Genomic DNA, 22,977 nt, shown 5'->3' with positions numbered 1-22,977 from the left:
CGGAGGGCCCGGGATGAAGGTGTCCAGACACCCAGCAGGGGGTGGAGCCCGCGCCTGGGGGAGCTGGAGGCGATCGGCACCTGGCGGGGGAAGAGCTCTTGACACTTCGTTCTCCCATTGACCTGCCAAGTGGTCCGCTCACCTCCTGGGTGGAGGGTGGTGCCGGGATGTCGGGGCCGGCCAGGCCCGGGGTTAGGGTCGGGCCGAGGCCACGCGACCTCGTGGTGCAGGGCCCAAGATGGCGGCTTGAACCGGCCGGGGGAGCCGGTGGGGCTGGGCCCCGTGATGAGTAGAGGTCCGAGGGCAGAAGATCCGTCGGGAGACGGGGTACAGGTGCTTTTCGTGGGTTATGCCTGGTGGGCCGGAGCTCGGGCCCTGTCGTGCGGGGAGGGAGCGAGCCCTTCGTGTGGCCTGTCCAACATGCGTCCCCCCCAGCTGAAGGCGGGGAGAGTCACCCATCTCCTTGGGGACTCTCTTCGTCGAGGCGGAAAAAGCGGGACAGGCCATCCGCGTTGGCGTGGTCTTGGCCTGGTCGGTGCTCCACAGTGAAGTCCATTCCCTGCAGGGAAATGGACCAGCGCAAGAGTTTTGGGTTCTCCCCCCGCATCTGCATCAGCCACTGCAGGGGTCGATGGTCGGTTTGTACCCGGAAGTGGGTACCGAAGAGATAGGGCCGGAGCTTTTTGAGGGCCCACACCACTGCGAAGGCCTCCCTCTCGATGGTGCTCCAGCGCTGTTCTCGGGCCAGGAGACGTCGACTGATGAAGGCCACCGGCTGGTCATGACCCTCGGGGTTTAACTGAGAAAGGACGGCTCCGATGCCGTGGTCGGAGGCGTCGGTCTGTACCACGAATTCCTGACTGTAATCGGGGGCCTGGAGCACAAGGGCGGTGCACAGGGCGGCCTTCAGCTTCTCGAAGGCCGCTTGACAATCGGGGGTCCAGTTAACCCGCTTCGGCTGGTTCTTGGACGTGAGACCCGTGAGGGGCCCCACGATGCTGCCGTAGTCTTTCACGAACCGCCGGTAGTAGCCGGTGAGCCCCAAGAAGGCTCGGACCTCGGTCTGGGTGACGGGGGGCTGCCAGGACTGGATGGCAGCAATCTTAAGTTGTAGCGGGGCCACCAGCCCGCTTCCCACTTGGTGCCCAAGGTAGGTCACAGACCCTTGGCCAATTTGGCACTTGCCGGCCTTAATTGTGAGGCCGGCCCGCTGGAGGGCCTGTAGGACCTCTTGGAGGTGACGGAGGTGGTCGGGCCAGTGGCGGCTGTATACAGCGATATCGTCCAGGTAGGCAGCGCTGAACTCTTCGAGCCCCGCCAAGACCTGGTTCACGAGGCGTTGAAACGTGGCGGGGGCATTCTTCATGCCGAAGGGCATGACCTTGAATTGGTAGTGGCCATCGGGGGTAGAGAAGGCTGACCGTTCCTGAGCCCTGGGTGTGAGGCCGATCTGCCAGTAGCCCGCTGTTAGGTCGAAGATACTAAGGTAGCGGGCGGCCCCCAGCCGGTCGATCAGCTCGTCTGCTCGGGGAATCGGATGAGCGTCGGTCCGGGTGACAGCGTTCAAGCCCCGGTAGTCGACGCAGAATCTCAGTTCAGGTGCGGTGCCGGGGGCAGCGGCTTTGGGAACCAATACAACCGGACTGGCCCAGGGACTGTCTGAGGGCTCGATGACCCCGATTGTGAGCATCTTGGCCACTTCCTCCTGTATGCAGGCCCGTACCCGATCTGGTACGCGGTAGGCCCGGTGTCGGACAGGGGGACTGTCCCCGGTGTCCACGTCGTGCAAACACCAAGGGGTGACCCCGGGGGTGAGGGAGAACAGGGTAGCGAACTGCAGCAGGAGGTTCCGGCAGCCCTGGCGTTGCTCCGAAGTGAGGGCGTCAGAGAGCCGGACCCCGTCCACGGAGCCGTCATTCTCCTGAGTTTTCAGAAGATCCGGGAGGGTTTCGGAGTCTTCCTCTGCCCCACTGTCCGTAGCCATCAGGAGGCTGAGTTCTGAGCGCACAAAGTGTGGTTTGAGTCGGTTGGTGTGGAGGACCCGGAGGGGGTTCCGGGAGGTCCCCAGGTCGATGAGGTAAGTGACGGGGCTTTTGCGCTCGACCACTTTGAAGGGCCCCGTCCACTTATCTTGCAAGGCACATGGTTCGGTGGGGGACATCACCCATACTTGTTGTCCAGGCTCGAACTCAACGGAGGAGGCATGGTGATCATACCACCTCTTCATGTCCTCCTGGCTGGCCTCGAGGTTCGCCTTGGCCATCTCTCTGAAGCGCCGGGTCTGATTGCGTAGGGCCAGGATGTATTTGAAGACGTCTGGAGGGGTCTTTAGGGGGGCCATCTCCCAACCTTCTTTTACTAGGCTGAGGGGCCCTCGCACAGGGTGCCCGTACAGGAGTTCGAAAGGGCTAAAACCGAGGGACTTCTGGGGAACTTCTCGGTAGGCGAAGAGGAGGCACGGGAGTAGTACATCCCACTGGCGACGGAGGGGCTCTTCCAATCCCCCAATCATCCCCTTGAGAGTGCGGTTAAAACGCTCCACTAGTCCGTTCCCTTGGGGGTGATAGGGGGTCGTGAATCTGTAGGTGACCCCGCATTGTTGCCAGAGGGACTTCATGTATTTGGATATAAAGTTCGTGCCTCGGTCGCTGACGACTTCTCGGGGGAAGCCTACCCGGGAGAAGATCCCCATTAGGGCCCGGCCAACCACCGGAGCTGTCACGGTCCGTAGGGGCACCGCCTCGGGGTAGCGGGTGGCATGGTCCACCAGTACTAAGATGAACCTGTGTCCTTGTGCTGTGCGGGGGTCCAGAGGCCCCACAATGTCTATCCCCACCCTCTCGAACGGGGTGGTGACCACAGGGAAGGGTTGCAGAGGGGCTTTCAGCTTCCGACCACTCTTCCCGCTGGCTTGGCATGTGGGGCAAGATCGGCAGTGGTTCAGGACGTCGTTCCTCATTTTCGGCCAGAAAAAGTGGGTCACTAGGCGGCTGTACGTTTTGTCCTGGCCCAGGTGTCCAGCCAGGGGGACATCGTGGGCCAGGTTGAGCAGAAAGTCTCTGAAGCGGAGAGGTACCACCAGTACTCGACCGGCCCCCAGCTCGGCGATTCTTTGCTCGCTGTATAGCAGGTCGTTATCCCAGTAGACCCAGTGAGTTCCGGTGGAGTCCCCTGCGTTCTGGGCGCTGGCTTGTTGGCGGAGTCCCTCGAGGGAGGGACAGGTCTTTTGTTCCTGGCGGAACTGTTCTTGGGTGGGCCCCCCTTCTTGACGCCACTGAGCCAGGTCAGGAAGGTCCTGGGGTTGCGCGTCCCCTTCGGTCGTCGGGTCTGGGAGGCTGGCCTTGTCGTTGTCTTCTACTGGGGCGACCGGGGGCGGAGGTGCCGGCCATTCCGGTTCTTCTGATCGAGGGACGGCACGGGCGGCCATGGACCGGGTGGTTATGCAGGCCCAGTCCGGGAGGCCCAGCATCCCCAGGTGCTCTCTTCTCTCAACGGTGGCCCACGGGGAACTCTCGAGGTCATTCCCCAGGAGGCAGTCCACGGGGGCATCGTCCCGGACCGTCACCTTCAACAGGCCGGAGACCCCTCCCCATTCGAATGGGACGCAGGCCATTTGACACATACTTTCAGAGTTGTCTGCCGAGCGGACGGGGCAGAGAATGTTCGGCAGGATCTGCTCGGGCTTCACCAGGTGACAGCGGACGGCCGTCACACTGGCGCCTGTGTCACGCAAGGCCTCGGCTCGCTGTCCATTAATGGTCACCCACTGACCGTATTTCCTGGTGTTAGCGGGTAGGGGAGCCCGCGGGACCATGTCTCTTCCCCCTAAGCACGCCAGGACCATGGCGGCCGGTTCCCACTCTTGCTGGGCCGGCTCATACTCTTCTGGTTCCTCCGATGATCGCTCTTCCCCCAGGGCGGCGGCAGCTACCTGGCGGGGCTTGGGTGTTTGGTTCTGCGGGCAGCTCGGGTCATTGGCGTAGTGGCCGACTCGCTGGCATCGGTGGCACGTGACGTTGGCTCGGACCCCAGGACGCCACGGGGGGTTGCCCCGGCCGGCCGGAGGCGGGGTGCTGGCCACGGGTGTTGCTGGCAAGGCGTCTCTCCCTCGCCCCTGGCCCCCTCCTCCTCCCCGAGGACGGTGCTGGCCTTGGTTGCTTCTGTTCTGTTCGTGTGGCCCCCTCCGGCCCACTCGGGTGCTTTCCCATCGGTCAGCTTCGGCGGCGAGCTGCCGGGGGTCAGTCAGCTTACTGTCGAGGAGGTGCTGCCTGAGCTCGACGAAGCAGTTGTTCGACAGGTGCTCCCATACCATAAGGTTAAAGAGTTGTTCGTAGGTGGTGACATGGCTCCCCTTTATCCAACCCTCGAAGGCACGGCTGAAATAGTTCACGTATTCTACCCAAGTTGTACCTGGGATCCGGTTGCAATCTCTGAACCTCTGGCGGTACATCTCGGGTGTGAGGCCGTAGCGGGTGAGGAGGGCAGCCTTCATGTGGTCGTAGGACGACATTTGGTGATCTGGGAGCTGCAGTAGGGCATCGCGACCCTCGTTGATAAACCTCCCCCAAAGTCCGGCTCCCCAATCACTCCGGTCGATCCGGTGGGAGGTCATGGCGATCTCGTAGGCTTTAAACCACTGTTGTATGTCGTCTTCTCGGACATACTCGCGGACAACATCCTTGGGGATGTGGACTTTTTTCTCGATTGGCCCCGGGGTGTGTGGTCGCTCAGGCACCCCCAGTTCTTTATTCTGTTTCCGAAGTTCTATCTCCGCTAGTTGGCGCTCGTGCTCGAGCGTTATTTTTTTCTCCTCCAGCTCTCTCTGTCTCTGCTTCTCTTCTCGTTCATCTCGGAGCCGCATATGCTCGAGGTTGAGTTTCTGTTCAGCTAACTTGAGTTCCCCATCCATCTTGAGTCGTGCCATTTCCAACTCGTGCAATCTGGTTCTTTCTCTTTCTCGGATCTCCTCCTGCGAGAGGCCCGTTCCCCGCTCCTCGGGAGCCGTGGCGTTCCCCTCTGGTGTGATGCTGCTTTGGTCTGAGGGTCCGGCGACCCCAGTTTCTGTCCATGACTCTAGGGCGTGCTTTAGATCATCCTTAGTACTCAGGCCGGTGGTAGCAATGCCAAGTTCTATGCAGAATTGTCTCAGTTCGCGGTGGTTGTATTCTTCTAATTTATCCATTTGGAAATTCTCGGTGGAGCTGCTATCTTTGGCTGACATCGTGTTTTTGTCGTGGGGTGAGCTACTCTCTGTACGATTACGCGTTGATTCAGATCGCGCCGCTGGCCACCAATGTTAGAAAGGGTAGACGGACCGGGAGGGTCGGCCGGGGTCAGGAGGAGAGGTCTCCGGGGAGAGCCGTCTCCAGCGATCGTACAGACAAGTAACTTCCCCCCCACAGACAGATACCACACACGGGTAAGGTTCAGTGTTCTTTATAAGCACTTCTTAAGGTACGGTTGAATGGTACAAGGAGGTCTGGACCCAGGGGTCCCCTCGATTCAAGTCTCTCAAAGCAGGGTAAGGGGTAGCGGGACAGTCTGTCTACCAGTCAGGTAGTTCGGATGAGGTGATGACCAGCTCACAATCCTCGAGCTTGGTGGTTTAGTTGGTACGGGCCGCGGCAGCGCCAGCAGGTCCCGGTTGAGATGTCGGTACACGGTCCGCGGCAGCGCCAGCAGGTCCCGGAAAGATGGTCGATGTACGGTCCGCGGCAGCGCCAGCAGGTCCCGGTGAGGATGGTCGTTACAACGGGCCGCGGCAGCGCCAGCAGGTCCCGACGAGGATGGTCGTTACAACCGGCCGCGGCAGCGCCAGCAGGTCCCGACGAGGATGGATGTTGCAGAAAGCCGCGGCAGCGCCAGCAGGCAGGACGATGGCTCACAAGAGCGGGCTACGGCAGCGCCAGTAGTCCGTCAAGGCTGAGTTCTCTCGGTGTCTCTCGACTCCAGGATACAACTGCCTTCCTGCTCCGGAGTTGCCCCAGTTATAGGGCAGGCGCCCTTTGATGTCCGGACCCTCGCACTTGGAGGTCGGAGGGCCCGGGATGAAGGTGTCCAGACACCCAGCAGGGGGTGGAGCCCGCACCTGGGGGAGCTGGAGGCGATCGGCACCTGGCGGGGGAAGAGCTCTTGACACTTCGTTCTCCCATTGACCTGCCAAGTGGTCCGGTCACCTCCTGGGTGGAGGGTGGTGCCGGGATGTCGGGGCCGGCCAGGCCCGGGGTTAGGGTCGGGCCGAGGCCACGCGGCCTCGTGGTGCAGGGCCCAAGATGGCGGCTTGAACCGGCCGGGGGAGCCGGTGGGGCTGGGCCCCGTGATGAGTAGAGGTCCGAGGGCAGAAGATCCGTCGGGAGACGTGGTACAGGTGCTTTTCGTGGGTTATGCCTGGTGGGCCGGAGCTCGGGCCCTGTCGTGCGGGGAGGGAGCAAGCCCTTCGTGTGGCCTGTCCAACAAACGTCTAAATTATACATATGAAAACTCAAGAAATTCTAAGTTTAAAAAAGATGCACAAGTACTGTGTAACCGTTGTATGAGCAAGGTACAAGTCTATAGCTGGGGGGGGGGGGGGGGGTAACTAGGGGCCTCGTCCTGAAAAAAGTTTAGGAATGTTCCTTCACATAAGCTTTGGGAAAAGGCAGCTTGCAATTAAATGAGCCTGGGGCTGTATTACAGAAAGTGCCCCGGGGGTGCAATAGGTGTGTGCACCCATTTTGAGTGTCCACTGGGTACTTTGTTATTAACAGAAGAGGCCAGAGACATTTATGCAGCCCCTCCTGTAATACTGATAGTGCTGGTGCACATGTAGCGCCAGCGCTAATGTGAGAAGGCATTCTCTCATTTGCAAGGGGGGGGCCTGATGCAAATGAGGGAATCTCTGTGCCTCTGCGCTTACTCCCTATTGTGGATGGGGGCGCTAAGGCAAATAAGATATTAGGAGCGCACTGATAGTGAAACCTCAAATAGGTGGCGCACTGTAAAAGCATCCCCTGAGGGCAGCCCTCTCGAGAGGTGAAAGTGGTTCCCATGGACCCCCCAGATATCCTTTGCATGCGGGTGCAGTGAGTGACTGCCTGCAAGGGGATCTCAAATCCCTCTTGAAAGTGCAGATGGGTTGCCACCTGCACAGTGAAACACAGAGCCGGTTTGAAGCAGCCACTGCATATTTCACTTGAATGTGCTTCCCCCAGGTCAGCGCAAGTGCGTAGCTGCCCTGAGGGTAGTGCATTCCCTGTAATAGGACGCACCTTCCCTGATGACACCATAATGCTATTAAAGTGTTTTATGTAACTAGATAATTTATGATATTTTACTGTGTCAGCATCACAGATGAGAAGAGGGCAGTGTTGGACTTGACCCGCTTTGCCGGGCTTTACCTAACATTTTGCCTTCACCTTCCACTTAACCTGTTTTTATTGGCTTGTAGGACTCTGCACACTCTACCACTGCTGACCAGTGCTACAATGTTTGTGCTCTCTCCTTAAAATATGGTAACATTAAGTTACCTGCAATTACCACATTTAATGTACTTGTAAGTGCCTGGGAACCTGGGACTGCATATACCCAGAGCCTTTAAATTAAATGCCACTAGTGGGCCAGCAGGACTTACTGTGCCACCCACTTAAGTAGCCCTTTTAAACATGCCACTGCAGTCTGTGTGTGCAGTTTTAAATTGCCATTTCGACCTGGGAAAATAAACCTTAGAGCTTTGGTGTAGCTATTTGCTTCACTGTTTAGGGGTCGATCCATAAAGACTTTTCAAGTTGTAAGCTGAGGTATTCCTGGAAAAATATAAAATGTAATCAAGCAAAACTGAAGTCTGATTTACAAAGCAAGAAACGTCTAAGTTATACATACGTAACCTCAAGAAAGTCAACATTTAAAAAAAAATGCGCATGGACAGTGTAACGGTTGTCTGAATAAGGCTCAAGTCTATAGCTGTGGGAGTAACAAGTGGCCTTATCCTGAAAAAGACAGTGTCAGGGGGGCGTTAAAGATTTACAATGCAAAATTTGTGAGTAATCACAACATTTACTTAAGGGTCTTCAACTATGTTTAGGAATGCTCCTACACATAAACATGCTTTGGGAAAGATAGCTTTCAATTAAGTGGACCTGGGGCAGTATTACAGAATGTACCCCGGGGGGCACTTTGTTATTACAGAAGAGGTCGAAGATGCTTGTGTGGCTCCTTCTGTAATACTGATAGCGCTAGTGCATACGTAGTGCCAGCAATATTGTTAGAAGGCATTCCCTCATTTACATAGGGGGTTGTCTCATGCAAATGAGGAAATCCTGTGTCAAGATCTTACTGCCCGCAGCACCCACCAGCATGAAGCTCCGGTGTACCTGACTCTTTGCTCCACAGCGACCGCTAGCAATGTCCAGCAATGGAAGATCTGCACTTCATGCTAAACCATCGACAGCCCGCGGTGACGCCAATGTGAATCTCCAGCAACAACCATCTGCAAAGTCTGAGAGAATATTTGCGCTACAGTGACAACTGTCCGTGGAGCGCGACCTGCTCCTCATGACCCCCTCTACCGTAAGTGGGAACTCTACAGGCTGGACTTTTGAAGGTAATTCTTTCAGTGTGATTAACTTGGTGCCTGTATCAGACTTGCACTCCATCGCAGTCAGCCTGAACTTGTGACCTTCACCAGGTCTTGCACGACCAGATAGCCACGAGTGGTGCTTTGTCCTTTTAGGCACTATACTGTCCATAAATCTTTAAAATTGCTTATCTCTGGTTCTACTGATAGGATTTTTGTCATGTTGGTCCCAAATAACTTATTAAATGTTACTCTATGTTTCTATTTGTTTGGGTGGAATTTGTGTTTTTCTACTAAAAAGACTTGTACTGCACTTTTGGCTTGTGCCAAAGTTTTACTAGATGCAACAAGACTGAGTTGGTCTTGGTGACAAGCCAGCAATCATGACTACATGCCTACGCTGTTTCTTATGAGATGTTATGATAAAGGCACTAGGCGTGACATATTTATTGTGAAAAGCAAATGTTAAAGTCAATAGGCATTTTGGTGTGAACTATTCAAAGCCTAGATATAGGTATTTGCTGCATGTAATCTCATAGATTACCTTAGTAGGCAAAGGCTTTAACATAGGCCATGCACTCTAACAAACCCTGCAGGGTTTCAATGTGATGATTCTTGTTAGGCCCTGTTGAAAGGTGTTGTGTATTATTTGAAAGTTATATTTTTCTACACCTTTGTAATGTTATAACTGCATGCATGACGGTTACCAATTTATGTGCACTCGAATAGGCTGGTGTTTGGTAAAGTGCAAAGCCAATGCTAAAGGGTAGAGGCTTCTTCAGTTCTTTGGGAAAAACATAGGTTTGATCTGTTTATTATGAAACTTTTGCAAAATTATATGATTGTACAAATTATTTTAAATTCAATGAGTAGCTGACCTTTTACACAATGGCAGTGTGCCAGGACGGCAGAGCGTGTGCAGGGTATGCACATAAGTATAAGAGCTGAAGAGAAGTAAAACATCCATGACCCTATGTGAAAAGCTCCAAACCAGATAACATATGCATGGAGGCAGAACAGAGCTCTAAAAAGGCAAATCTAATGTGATAATGAGGTTTGCCTACAGTACAATCACTGAAAGTGACCCAAAATGAACGAATCAGTACCAATGAGGTGTGCTAGGTAGCGTATACAGAAATGGGGTAACCTCGATGGTTGTGTGTTCATTCAGTGACCGGCCATTATGTGACCACTGTGTGAGTAAAAGTGTAGTCCTGTGATCAAAGCTACATAAAACACACATTGGCAGTGCCATATGCCTGGCTTATGAATGAAAATACCTTTTGTGTCCTTGGACTTAGCCTCTCAGTTTCATCATACATGCAACCTGCCAGTCATCTTTGCACTCATCCATTAATTCAGCTATACCCATCAACTCAGTTTTTCTTGCATTCACTCTCTGACACAACTGCAATAAAACACACAGAAACTCAACAAAATATGCAAAAGAAATTAAAAGAATACAAGAGGAAAAACAAAAACATGCTGCTGTCTCAACAGGAGAGGCATAAGCTTGTATTAAGGAAACTAAACATAGCAGCAGGTGTCAGTCTTGCAAAGGTATTGTAAATATTCTATCACTTTTTTTATAAAAAGTTCTCAAACCTTTAGTTTCCAAAAGTTATGATATATATGCAAGTTGCTGACTCATAAGAAAGAGAACCCACTTCGTGACTACCTGGAAGGTCTTCTAAAGACTAGCCTCAAAATTCACACTGTTTTCAGGCTAGTCTTTAGAAGATATAAAAGTTTGAAAAAAACAGGAGGAGACCCATGATCTTACAGATCCGTGTGATCCTACTTTGCTGCTGCAGTAAAGAGTCTCGGCATACGCAATAACAACTTTTGTTTGAGTTGTATAAAAAATTCAATATTTATAGGGAATCAGCTGATGGACACAATTTAAAAGAGTCAGGGTCTGATTCACAAAGGTGGACATACAAGTTTGTGTAGGTTTACGACTGTTTGCTATTCCCAAAGGTATTTTACTAATAGCATCTTTACCACTGTGAAGTCACCACACATAAAAAGATATGACAGCCCTTTTTTTATGTGCAGAAACTCCACTGTGGTAAAGATACTACTAGTAAAACACCTTTGTGAATACCAAACAATCATACACTTACACAACAGTGTAAATTTACCTTTGTGAATCAGGTCCTTAATACCTTCAGAATTTCGCATTAATACTTTAATGAGAATGTATTGTCAGCTCTCAGCTAAGCAGCCACACCCTCAGTGGGAGTTTATAGGCAGGTCCAAGCATCACTACTGTACTTTAAATGGAAGATGTGGTTCACTTTTTAGGCGGGCTGCTAGGCTTTCTAAATGCTATGCAAGTGTATTTCAGTGCTCATCCACAAAGACATCTTCTGACAGCCTGGCCTCATTGGAGATGTAATAAAAGTAGTTACTTAACACAGAGTACTGCTTTAGATCCTCAAATACTTAAACCTCTTTAGTTACACAGAGAAGAAGAATAAGATACCCATCCAATCAGGGCCGGACTGGGAACCACAACCGGCCCTGGCAAAGTGCTCGGCCGCCCCCCCCCCCCCCTCCTGTGGGGGAGGGGTGCCGCCGAGATCTTTGCCGGGGCCGGTTTTCGGCCGGTTTTGTTACAGGGACGATTTTGCAGCGCACCGGGGGATTGCCCGGTGCCCGCTACGGCCATTCCGGCCCTGCATCCAATGGCCGAATTGTGAAATCGTCATTGCTCATCCATTTCATTGGCCATCACATTTAAAGAAACTCTAATGTAATTCAGCTCTGTTGGGCACTTTATAAAAACTTCTCGCGTACATGGTGCAGCAGACCATCCTTTTGTTCCATCTATAATAACATAGTTCATATATAGAGGGTACATGCCAACTGACTTGCTTCTTAGGTCACTAATGTCATTGCCATCAGGGCAGGGAGTGGTTCATGAATGTTTTTAAACTAATGTTTGGAAACTATCACTTTTAATAAATGACAATCGAAGCAGTTATATAATCTAATGTTCTAAAATAAACCCACTGTTAAAGGAATGCACGTTTTTGACTTTGAGAAGTGTTTGTCATATTATTACATGAGGTTTGTTGAATGGTTTACATGATCATTTATTTGTTCGTGCTCCAGCCCAAACCACACCCTTAACTTGATTCTGGCTTGGGTCTTGCCTTTAATTTGCCATCTTTAAGTTTTAGGTCTGGCTTACCCGCTCAGCTGTACGAAAGAGCATTTGTCCTGACAATAGGATTCTAAAGAGTAAAGATCCCTCGCCTCGTGCTACTGACTGTTTGGGGTATTATTCCACCTCCTAATAAGTGACTGCATTGCAAGGTATAGGGGTCTTGTTTTCTACTTGCAGCAGACACTGCTTGAGGAACGCAGAAGGAATCTTGAAAAGAAGGCTTCCCTGTGTAACTGGTTTATGTGGCACTTTATTCATCTTAAATTAAGGAGTTTTAGAAAAACAATAAATCCAGGTTCTCTGCATGAATACAGTCACATTTATACTTTTCGAAATTGCATCTGAATCACTTTGCAGTGTCCCTTTCATGCATTGCAGGGTCTATTTTTAATCTTCAGACACCTAGTCACAGTTTGTGGTACTTCAGGCTTGTATGTTTCACTCTCCGGACAGCGAGTAACATCCTTTGGTACTTCAGGCTTGTGTGGTTCACTCTCTGGACAGCGAGTAACAGCCTTTGGTACTTCAGGCTTGTGTGGTTCACTCTCTGGACAGCGAGTAACAGCCTTTGGTACTTCAAGCTTGTACGGTTCACTCTCCAGACAGCAAGTAGCAGCCTTTGGTACTTCAGGCTTATGTGGTTCACTCTCTGGACAGCGAGTAACATCCTTTGGTACTTCAGGCTTGTGTGGTTCACTCTCTGGACAGCGAGTAACAGCCTTTGGTACTTCAGGCTTGTGTGGTTCACTCTCTGGACAGCGAGTAACAGCCTTTGGTACTTCAAGCTTGTATGGTTCACTCTCCAGACAGCAAGTAGCAGCCTTTGGTACTTCAGGCTTGTGTGGTTCACTCTCTGGACAGCGAGTAACAGCCTTTGGTACTTCATGCTTGTACGGTTCACTCTCCGGACAGCGAGTAACAGCCTTTGGTACTTCAGGCTTGTACGGTTCACTCTCCTGACAGCGAGTAACAGCCTTTGGTACTTCAGGCTTGTATGTTTCACTCTCCGGACAGCGAGTAACAGCCTTTGGTACTTCAGGCTTGTGTGGTTCACTCTCTGGACAGCAAGTAACAGCCTTTGGTATTTCAGACTTGTACGGTTCACTCTCCGGACAGCGAGTAACAGCCTTTGGTACTTCAGGCTTGTATGTTTCACTCTCTGGACCGTGAGTAACAGCCTTTGGTACTTCAGGCTTGTGTGGTTCACTCTCTGGACAGCGAGTAACAGCCTTTGGTACTTCAGGCTTGTGTGGTTCATTCTCCGGACAGCGAGTAACAGCCTTTGGTACTTCAGGCTTGTATGTTTCACTCTCCGGACAGCGAGTAACAGCCTTTGGTACTTCAGGCTTGTGTGGTTCACTCTCTGGACAGCAAGTAACAGCCTTTGGTACTTCAGGCTTGTACGGTTCACTCTCCGGACAGCGAGTAACAGCCTTTGGTACTTCAGGCTTGTACGGTTCACTCTCCTGACAGCGAGTAACAGCCTTTGGTACTTCAGGCTTGTATGTTTCACTCTCTGGACAGCAAGTAACAGCCTTTGGTATTTCAGACTTGTACAGTTCACTCTCCGGACAGCGAGTAACAGCCTTTGGTACTTCAGGCTTGTATGTTTCACTCTCTGGACAGCAAGTAACAGCCTTTGGTATTTCAGACTTGTACAGTTCACTCTCCGGACAGCGAGTAACAGCCTTTGGTACTTCAGGCTTGTATGTTTCACTCTCTGGACAGCAAGTAACAGCCTTTGGTATTTCAGACTTGTACAGTTCACTCTCCGGACAGCGAGTAACAGCCTTTGGTACTTCAGGCTTGTGTGGTTCACTCTCTGGACAGCGAGTAACAGCCTTTGGTACTTCAGGCTTGTGTGGTTCACTCTCTGGACAGCAAGTAACAGCCTTTGGTATTTCAGACTTGTACGGTTCACTCTCCGGACAGCGAGTAACAGCCTTTGGTACTTCAGGCTTGTACGGTTCACTCTCCTGACAGCGAGTAACAGCCTATGGTACTTCAGGCTTGTACGGTTCACTCTACGGACAACGAGTAACAGCCTTTGGTACTTCAGGCTTATAGGGTTCACCCTCCGGACAGCGAGTAACAGCCTTTGGTACTTCAGGCTTGTACGGTTCACTCTCTGGACAGCGAGTAACAGCCTTTGGTACTTCAGGCTTGTGCGGTTCACTCTCTGGACAGCGAGTCACAGCCTTTGGTACTTCAGGCTTGTACGGTTCAATCTCTGGACAGCGAGTAACAGCCTTTGGTACTTCAGGCTTGTGCTGCTCAGTTTCGGGGTACATAGTAACAGCCAGTGGTACTGCAGCATTGTGCTACTCGCTCTCGAAACGCCTAGTAACAGCCCATGATACTTCAGTCTTATGACTCTCACTTGCGGAACACCTACCGTTGGCAAAGCATGATGACTTATTACGGTGTCATCGCACATGCACACGCATTCATCATGATGCAGCAGCCATCTTTTTATATAGCGATCAAAGTCACTGGAAAGGGTAGATGGGAAGTAAACACTAATGTAAAGCGGTGGCAGTGAGGAGGGGGGGTACGGAGCAATGGAGGGAGAGTAATTATAAAACAAAAAGCGAGGTACTGGTAATGTGGGGGAATCAATGACAAGATTGTGGGTGAGAGAACAACACAGAGAGGGCGAAGGGGATTGTAAAGGGGGAAGCAGCACAAAGTGCAGAGGCAGAGAGAGAGCAAAAACACATGCACTTTTAAAAGCAAAGAAAAAAATGTAGTTTCCTGAATGTGAACAGTGGAAGGATACAAGATACACACACAAAAGAATGCTAAAGAAGTTATGTCCCTCAGCAGGGTTTAATACAAGGAGAAAAAGAAAAGCCATAAAATAAGAAGAATGTAAAAGACTGATAAAATAAATCTAATGATAAGCATCATCGAACTGCCCCAAAACCCACTGTAAGCATAGGTATTGTCAACAACACGTCTCCTTACAACAGACAGCAGAACTATTGCCAAGACCTAGCAAGCATTGGCATAGACAATAGGTCTCGCCTTTTAGACCTTATAAGTGTTTAGCCATGCAACAGTTGCATAACTAAATACTTATAAGGTCCCAAAAGTGAGAACTATTGGCTATGGCAATCGCGATCGCGATCAAACATCAAAGCGGCCGTGCGGGCGCGAAAGTGAAAGTAATTGCGGTCAAGCGCGGCGCGCGGGCTCGCGCACATGCACTGTAGCTCTAGGCTGGCCTGGTAGCACTTTTTGGAGCCCTCTCAAAAAGTCTCGCCAGACCAGCGCATGCGCTGGGTCAGGCGAGACCTAAAAAGGATGCAATAGGATGCCAAAATGGAAGACAAACTTTAATTACTCCAAAGCTGCCATTCTCAGCTAGGATTATTTACTTTTCATATAGTAAGACCATTACTTTCTAAAGGTTGTTTCTTGATGTATAATAAGTTAGTAACAACTCTCCTTCACCAGAATAGCATTCTTTTCAAGTGTCACTCTACGCTCATCTTAGAATGACTATTTTACTTTCAGCAGATAATACTGCTACATGACCCGTAAAATTGGAGTACAATAGGAAGTGGTCCCAGTCAGCACTATTTGAACACAAGAGAAAAGACTAGCAATACATCAAGAAAACATACAAACAACAATGAACTGAGAAGTGTTATTTAATCACACCCTCATTTTTAGCAAATGTTTATCAAAAACTACATTAATTATTATTAGCAATGTGCCCAGAAGGAAAAAGAAAGAGGTACGGGGATAAAGGTGAATTGTGCGGAATTGGTGTGTGTATAGGGGAACAAAAGAATTGGTGCAATTCAGAGGATTAAAGTACAATATACAAAACGGGCTAATTTATTAAGCCACTGTTTACATGGATGTTCGTATAATTAACACATAGCCATGCAGTTTGATAAAACACAGTACAAGAATATCCGTTGTTTAGAGCTGGCATAAGGTAATCGTGTCGACGTGTCCACCCCAAGGATAAGTAGGTAACTGTCCACCTTACAGGGGGGTCTTCCTCAGGACTGTGTGGGGGGGAAGGGGGATAAGGGCACCTGAGAGGCCAAATCAAAGCGACAGTAGGCACTGGGCCTCATATGGGGAGAGCGTGAAAACTGCATCTCGTTTCAAATCAACAAAGGAATCTCAATAAGCCAAATTCTTCCTTGGTAAAAAACGTGTCCCACAAGGGGACTTAATCGTTCCTCTGTGGTCTGACGGTGATATGAAAATCAATCATTAAGTTTACACCGTGCCGCAACACCGCTCACGGTGTAAACTTAATGATTGATTTCATATTTTCATAGGCCTGCCCCCTGCCCCCCCTCGACCCGGAAGCGCCTTAATCGCTTCCGGGCCGAGGGATCGCCCCCACCAGCCAATCCCCGCCGCGGCGCACCCACCGCGTCATACTGACGCGGTGGAACGCGCCGGGCCAGGCGAGCAGGTGAGGGGGGGAGGTGGTCGGTGCCCCGCCATATCTGCGGCAGGGCCAATACCGGCCCCGCCTTTCCCTTGTACCCCTATATACACACCAATTCCGCACAATTCACCTTTATTCCCGTACCTCTTTCTTTTTCCTTCTGGGCACATTGCTAATAATAATTAATGTATTTTTTGATAAACATTTACTAAAAATGAGAGTGCTAATAAATAACACTTCTCAGTTCATTGTTGTTTGTATGTTTTTTTGATGTATTGCTAGTCTTTTCTCTTGTGTTCAAATAGTGCCTACTGGGACCACTTCCTATTGTACTGTACTTTACCCAGGTCCCAGTACCGTTGGGTTTACCCTTTATTTAACGCCGTAAAATGGGGGAGCATGTGCACTTGGCAGCACAACTGCTAAGTATAACAGAGTACAGTACTAGTACTTCTTAGCAGGGCTGTTGTGATTTCAATTGGACAATAAAAGTATTTCTCAGGAAAGCTGAAAAAGGTGTCATGTGGAAGCATGGGCACCTCTGTGACCATATTTTTCTTCAGGTGTATTGGACTGTACAGAAAGCTCTCAGAAGGATCCAATGATGCCATGAGGTAGTAGGAGAGCCATATATTAATTGAGCAGTACTTGCATCCCTCAGTTTTGCTGCTGCTCTACAAGTAATGGGACAGCATAAGTACCTTTTCGCAAGGTTTGTATACTTTCGTTGGGGCAGTGCCAGCATCTCTCACCATGCCGACCGTCCTTTTAATGTGTAATGTGTAAAAGGACTTCTTCCCAGCTGGGTTGGTTTAATCAGCTAATACTTGCACCCCTCAGCAGGGCTTCCGTCATGTAAATGGACAGTAAATGTACTTCTTCAGCACCGCTATTATTATTATTATGAATTGGGCAATAATGGGTGAAAGGGTCACTGCCAGCACTTTCTAAAAAGACTGCTTTGATTTCAGTGGGAGAGTGTCAGCACTTGTCAGCAGGGATCCTACACTTTAAGAGAACGAAGCCAGCCGCTCGTCTTTTCTGAAATCCCCCAGTTTTAAATGGACAGCGGCCCGTCTCGGAAGGGTGGCTCTGCTTTAAATGGGACACCGCCAGCACTTCAATGATGAGCTGCCGACTGGACATGCAGGTCACCAATGAAATACAGCACGTCACTTCTCAGCAGGGACAAAATACTTGCGGGAATCCCCGGAATGGATGCCTCGTGCGTAATGTGACTGCTTGGGCGCTTCTCAGCAAGCACTTGTACATTTACTGGAGTGGTGTCAGCACTTACTGGAACATTTCCGCCCTTCTGGGGAGGTAGTTCTTACTCAAATAAGAGTAGTACCTAGGTTTTTCAAACCAAGTACTGGCACTTCCATTTTAACCAGGCCCAGGGCCGGACTGGGTACCAAAACCGGCCCTGGCAAAGTGCTCGGCCACCCCCTCCCCTCCCTCGGGAGTGCCGCCGAGCTCTTTGCCCGGGCCGGTTTTCGGCCGATTTTGTTACAGGGCCGATTTTGCAGCTATGCTATGCTGCAAAAACGCCCTGTAACAAAAACGGCTCCCAGGGGCCCAAAACCGGCCCCCACCCGTGCAGCCCACCGGGGGATTGCCCGGTGCCCGCTACGGCCAGTCCGGCCCTGACCAGGCCTGTGGAAGAACACATGAGTACTATTTACTAGTCAATGGACACATACTGCTACTGTCCTAACCTCACTCTTCGTATCCCATCCAGGCACTGCACCATGTACACTGGGGAGGTAGAAATGGTGCCAATGTAGAGGACAGCAGCTACTTCTGCATTACACTGTACTCAATAGTCAGTATACTAGAGGGCTTAATCAGGCATTACAGGAACACGTAGAATAATTTACGAGAGATCTGGAGGGATGCGTAAATCCTTGATACTCTTGGATAAACTTTTAAAAGTGAACTCAGCGGATACAAGAGTGCTTCTCCTGCCCACACTTACTTCTCCTGGCCCTGGTCGGTGTAGCGGGAGATGAAGAGCCCGACCAGCGCCTGGCTCAGGTGGCCCCGGTAGTGCAGCTGAAGTCGGTAGCGCTGCCCGGGCCGCAGGGGCTCCAGCAGCTCCAGCACCAGGTAGTGGTGGGTGGCCGAGAGCCAGAGCCGCTCGATGCCCACCTCCGGGCCACGGCTCTCCCCCTGCAGCTCTAGCAGCACAGCCCGCGTAATGTTCAGCTCCAGGTTGTGCAGCAGCAGCACCGAGCTCTGCTCCTCCGGGCCGCAGCGCAGCGTGATGTTCACCTGCCCCGAGAAGGGGAAGTTGCCCTCCGCGTCCTGCTCCAGCAGCGGCCACAGCTCCAGCTCGTAGTGCTCGGGCACCGGGCTGGGCGGCAGGCGCAGCTGGCTCCATATCCCGGGACGCTCAGTGCTTCCACTCGCGGTGCTACCGGCAGGGGCGTCCTGCGTGCTCGCCGGCGTCGGGGGCGCTGCGCTGCCTCCTGTGTCTCGTGCGCCCCCTGCCGCCGTGGCAGTCTCATGCAGGCTGCGGGAGTAGAGCGCGGCCAGCACTGCCAGCGCCAGCAATAGCGCCCCCAGGAGCAGCGCCAGCAGCAGCGCCAGCGCGCGGCTCAGGTAGAAGCCGGAGCGAGACTTGGGACCCATGGTCCAGGCAAAGGTCTCCGGTCCGACTCTGTCAGCTGTGGTCTGAGGGCCCACTCCGTGCACAGCACATGAAGGGGTGGAGAAGGAGTGGGCTACCCTCTGAAGGTCGGCGTAGGCGGAGCTGGAGGTCTGGAAGGGATGAAGTTTGGGAGGGAACAAGGGGAAACCCAGACCGGCCAGGGAAGGATGGCTGAGAGTGTGAATTCCAGCAGTGGTGCGACCCCGCCAGCTGTGGTTCACATCTGCACTTGTGGCGACGTACAACCGCTGCCCTTGATTGAGCAACACAAGCAGTCCCTTTCACTACTCGGGGTCCCGTTATTCGAGGATTTCAGAGCCCCTAAAACGACAGTGTCAAATACTCCTATTTATTTATTTATGCGTTTTTATATAGCGTCTACTTTACTCAGAGGTGTCAGAGAGCACTTTACGATAGAGCGAAATGCATTACATAAGAAACTCCAAGTAACATGGTAGAGGCGATAAAAAATACGACTATTACAGTTTCTCATGGTGAGGGTTACATATTTACAAGTTACATGTGCACCCAAACAATTCAAAATGCAAACTAAAGTTGGAGCGATTGGAGTTTGGTTAAGTACATTTTACATGTTTATATAGTTGAGACCGGAGGTCGATCTAGCTCTCCCGTGAGTGTAATGAAACAGTCAGAGTCACGCCAAGGGATGTGAGGGCCCAACCTCGGTACCACGTTAATATTCACTGGCCACCTCTGTTGTAGCTGTATCGCAGCATTGTCTAAGAAACCCCTTCCAGTTAGCAACAGGGCAAATGAATGGATATTTGCAGTGTAAGAAGGCAACCGAAAATTCCCTACCATGTTCACGTGTTTGGAAAACGGGGGGACTTTTTCAGCATAAATATAGTAGCAAGAATGTTGATAGTTCTGACCGAAAAAAGACATCTCCATCCCCCAATTAAATAGGAAGTATGCCTTCCTAAACCTAAGTCTCTGGCATCTGTGTTTCCAGGGTCACTGTAAGAAGTGCAGGCACATGCATTAAGCTAGGAATTTGCGAGTTCTTAATTGCGAATATTAAGGATTCGCAATTAAGGACTTGCAAAATCCTATGCATGGAGGAATCGCTATAATAATAGCGATTCCTACACATTCCTTATTAGCGACTCACAAATTGCGAGTCGCAAATATGAAATAGCTTCCCATTCATTCCTATGGGCATAGGAATGAATTGGAAATTGCAAGCGCAATTTGCGAGTATCAATAGGTACTCGCAAATTGCGCATGCAATTTCAAGGGTGCAAGGGTGTCAAAAGCACACCCTATTGCATCCCCTGAAATTGATCCGTGCACATATGTTGCGCACACACAAGTCCCAAGGACATGTGTGTGTGTAACCTACAACTTTGAAAAATGCACTTTAGTGCATTTTTCAAAGTTTTCACTATTTACCATGTGGTATGATTCCACAGTAAATAGCGGGCCCAAATAGCGAAATCGCTATTTTTAAAGGCATCTTGCACTGCATTTAAGAAATCGCGATTTGCGATTCCTTAAATGCAATCGCAATTTAAGAAATCCCAAACATTTGTGATTTCTTACAATACGGGTGGCAAGTTGTTTCATGCATCGCAAAAGCTATTTTTGCGATCGCAAACGGCCGATTTTTGCGAATCGCACCGTTTGCGATCGCAAAAAGCTTTGATGCATATGCCTGGTACCGCCCACGCAAGATTTACAATGAGGGCATTTATGAAGGTAAGAAATTTGGGGAAATCTAATTTCCTTGGAAGAAGGAAGTTGCTCAATGGAATTCTGCAAACATAAGTTGCTGGCATTGGTCTTGCTTTGGGGGCAGGCTCTGTGGTTCAGTAATTAAAAAAAAATAAAAAATTGCAAGATCGGCTTAAAATAGATGCCTTGAGATCCAAAGAGTGGAAGAACCCAGTTGTAGATGCACAGTAAACAGTAATGTTACTCGTAGAAAGTGGGTTCTCAAGTCTTCTTTACTCATTACAGACAGCATTCCCATACACCACTTCACAAGCCGCCCTACTAGTATTGTTGTCTTGTTTGTAGATTTACTACGTGTTTTTCTTTTCCTAGGCGCTGCATGACGCACAAGCCTGTTATGGCGCCTAACTAATACAGTCTCTGTTTTTACTTTGGTTTCAAGAGTTGTAATTTGTAATGGAAAGAATGTTTTTTCGCAATGCTTTGTGTTTTCAAGACAAGAGAGAAAAAAAAGATAATCGTTTGCAGATCCTGGCTCGGGCATTAAAACCCCAGTTCTAGGGAGAAGAAGCATTTGAATGTGAGGGGTTTTTGAACGCCATTTACTATTGCATTGAAAGTCCATATAAAACCATGCAGGCGTGTTTGCCTCCCTACAAGGGAGCTTTATGTGCTGATAGACATTTTTCTAGAAAATAACACAAATATTTTCTAAAGAGCTAGAAAGTGTCATAGAAAAGAGTAATTTAAAACACATTGTCACATTCACATCTGTTATCTATCAAACGACCCCAATGTACTCTTTGAAGTCGCAAATTTTATTAAGAACTCAAGTTGTTTGAACCTTAGAGTCTCAGATTATGCTGCCTCATTTTCACATGGTAACCTACCAGTAAAAGTGGCCGTTGTGGCTATGAACTTGTAAACATGTCAGATGAGGCCATAGTCCGCTACTTAACATTACTACTCACGAGCATTCAATATCTGGGTCCACAGCGACATCCAAGGGTGGGATAGAGGGTATCCCAGAGACAGCAAAAGGACATGGATTCGACTTAATGCGAAAATAAAATACGGCTGCCAGCTGGACTCCTTGTGACAGTGGGATTGGCCTGCTTTCAAAGATTCATAGTGACCAAGTGAACCAAAGATGTAGGCTCAGTGACTCACGGTTAAGACTGTTGCGTGAATGGCACATAATAAACAAGCATTTGCAATGCAATAGGTCTCGCATTTGCAAGAGATAGAGCTATTGGCGTTGTAAATGATAATGTCTTTTACCCATGTGTTTTTGTTTGGAGTGTTGTGGATGTATGTGGTGTGGAGTGGAATTATGTGGTTTGGATTAGAATCGTTAGGCATTATGATAAACACTGGAATGGCTCGTGTGCCGCCAGATGCATTCCTCAGGTAATCTGAAACCTATGTGAAAGATTGTTATAAAATTGTCCAGAGCCCATTTAATACAATTACAATACCAGTTTAACACAGAGACCTATGAACTGTCATAAAGAGCTACATGCAAATTGCATTTTATAGGTTAGAATATTATTTATTAATTTATAAAGTTTTATATAGCGCAAACATGATCCCGAGGGATATCAGAGCGCTTTACAATTGTGGGTAAAGGAAGGTAACAATTGCAGTACATGGGTCAAATAGGAATACAGACAGAATTACATATCAAAATAGAAGTCACAGGACAAGAACGGTTACAAATACAAGGGGTCAGCAAAATAATAGGAAAATAACTGGTCTCTAGCGAGATGGGGGGGAGCAAGTGCATCAAGAGAGAGGGAAAAAAAGAAAAAGAAATAGCATCCAGCGCAGGGCTTAAAGGTGTAAGTCCAACGCATTAGAGCAGACGGTCCATCAACCTATTAAGGTAAGAACTCGTTCATAAGGAATCTTTTTACTTCCAATTTGATGGCAACCTTGGAGGAGATTCTACGTATTTCCGGTGGGAAAGAGTTCCAGATCTTCAGTGCTGAACCGAAGACAGCTGCTTTACCCCCAGTCTTTCATTATCGTAATGTTGCTAAGAAAGATTTGTTTAGATAGAAATTCATACTTCTTAGTAAAGCCATCCCCAACCAAGGAGGTACGTTTTACATCCTGAGTTTGTGCTTCTCCAGACCAGACACTCTTAAATTATACTGACAACTAGATGAAATGATTCCTACAGCTTGTAATCCTCATTGTTTTTATGGAAAATTTCTATAGACTGATTTACATACATATAATTCATTGTCCCTTGTGACGTTAAACGCTCTGACACCCTACACTTGTATAAGTCACGCTATAAAACAAATAAAATATATTTACTAATATTAATGTGGTAATACTGATTACACTTAGGTGCCGATTCCGATCCTGTAAAACCCGGGTACAAATGGTCGTACGGAGCGTATTCTCCGTCCGACTCGTACCCGGGAAAACCACCTTACAAACCCACAAGTACGATTCGTACAGAAATACCATTT

The 22,977-nt window shown here is 49.6% G+C and overlaps 1 protein-coding gene across 1 annotated transcript in view; it reads right to left on the bottom strand.

Annotated features, from left to right (window-relative positions):
* LVRN (laeverin) overlaps positions 1-18,929 on the bottom strand; it is a 541,073-nt gene extending 522,144 nt beyond the window's left edge. Inside the window, exon 1 of the mRNA XM_085632644.1 lies at positions 18,125-18,929. Within this exon, the coding sequence (XP_085488770.1) occupies positions 18,125-18,780 (656 nt within the window). The 5' untranslated portion in view covers positions 18,781-18,929. The remainder of the gene's footprint in view (positions 1-18,124) is intronic.
* Between the last annotated feature and the right edge of the window lie 4,048 nt (positions 18,930-22,977).

Source organism: Triturus cristatus, chromosome 2_1 (genome assembly GCF_964204655.1).
Source record: "Triturus cristatus chromosome 2_1, aTriCri1.1, whole genome shotgun sequence".
NCBI lineage: Eukaryota > Metazoa > Chordata > Amphibia > Caudata > Salamandridae > Triturus > Triturus cristatus.
The sequence above is the reverse complement of the archived record's forward strand: the minus strand, read 5'-3'. Positions and strand labels throughout refer to the sequence as shown.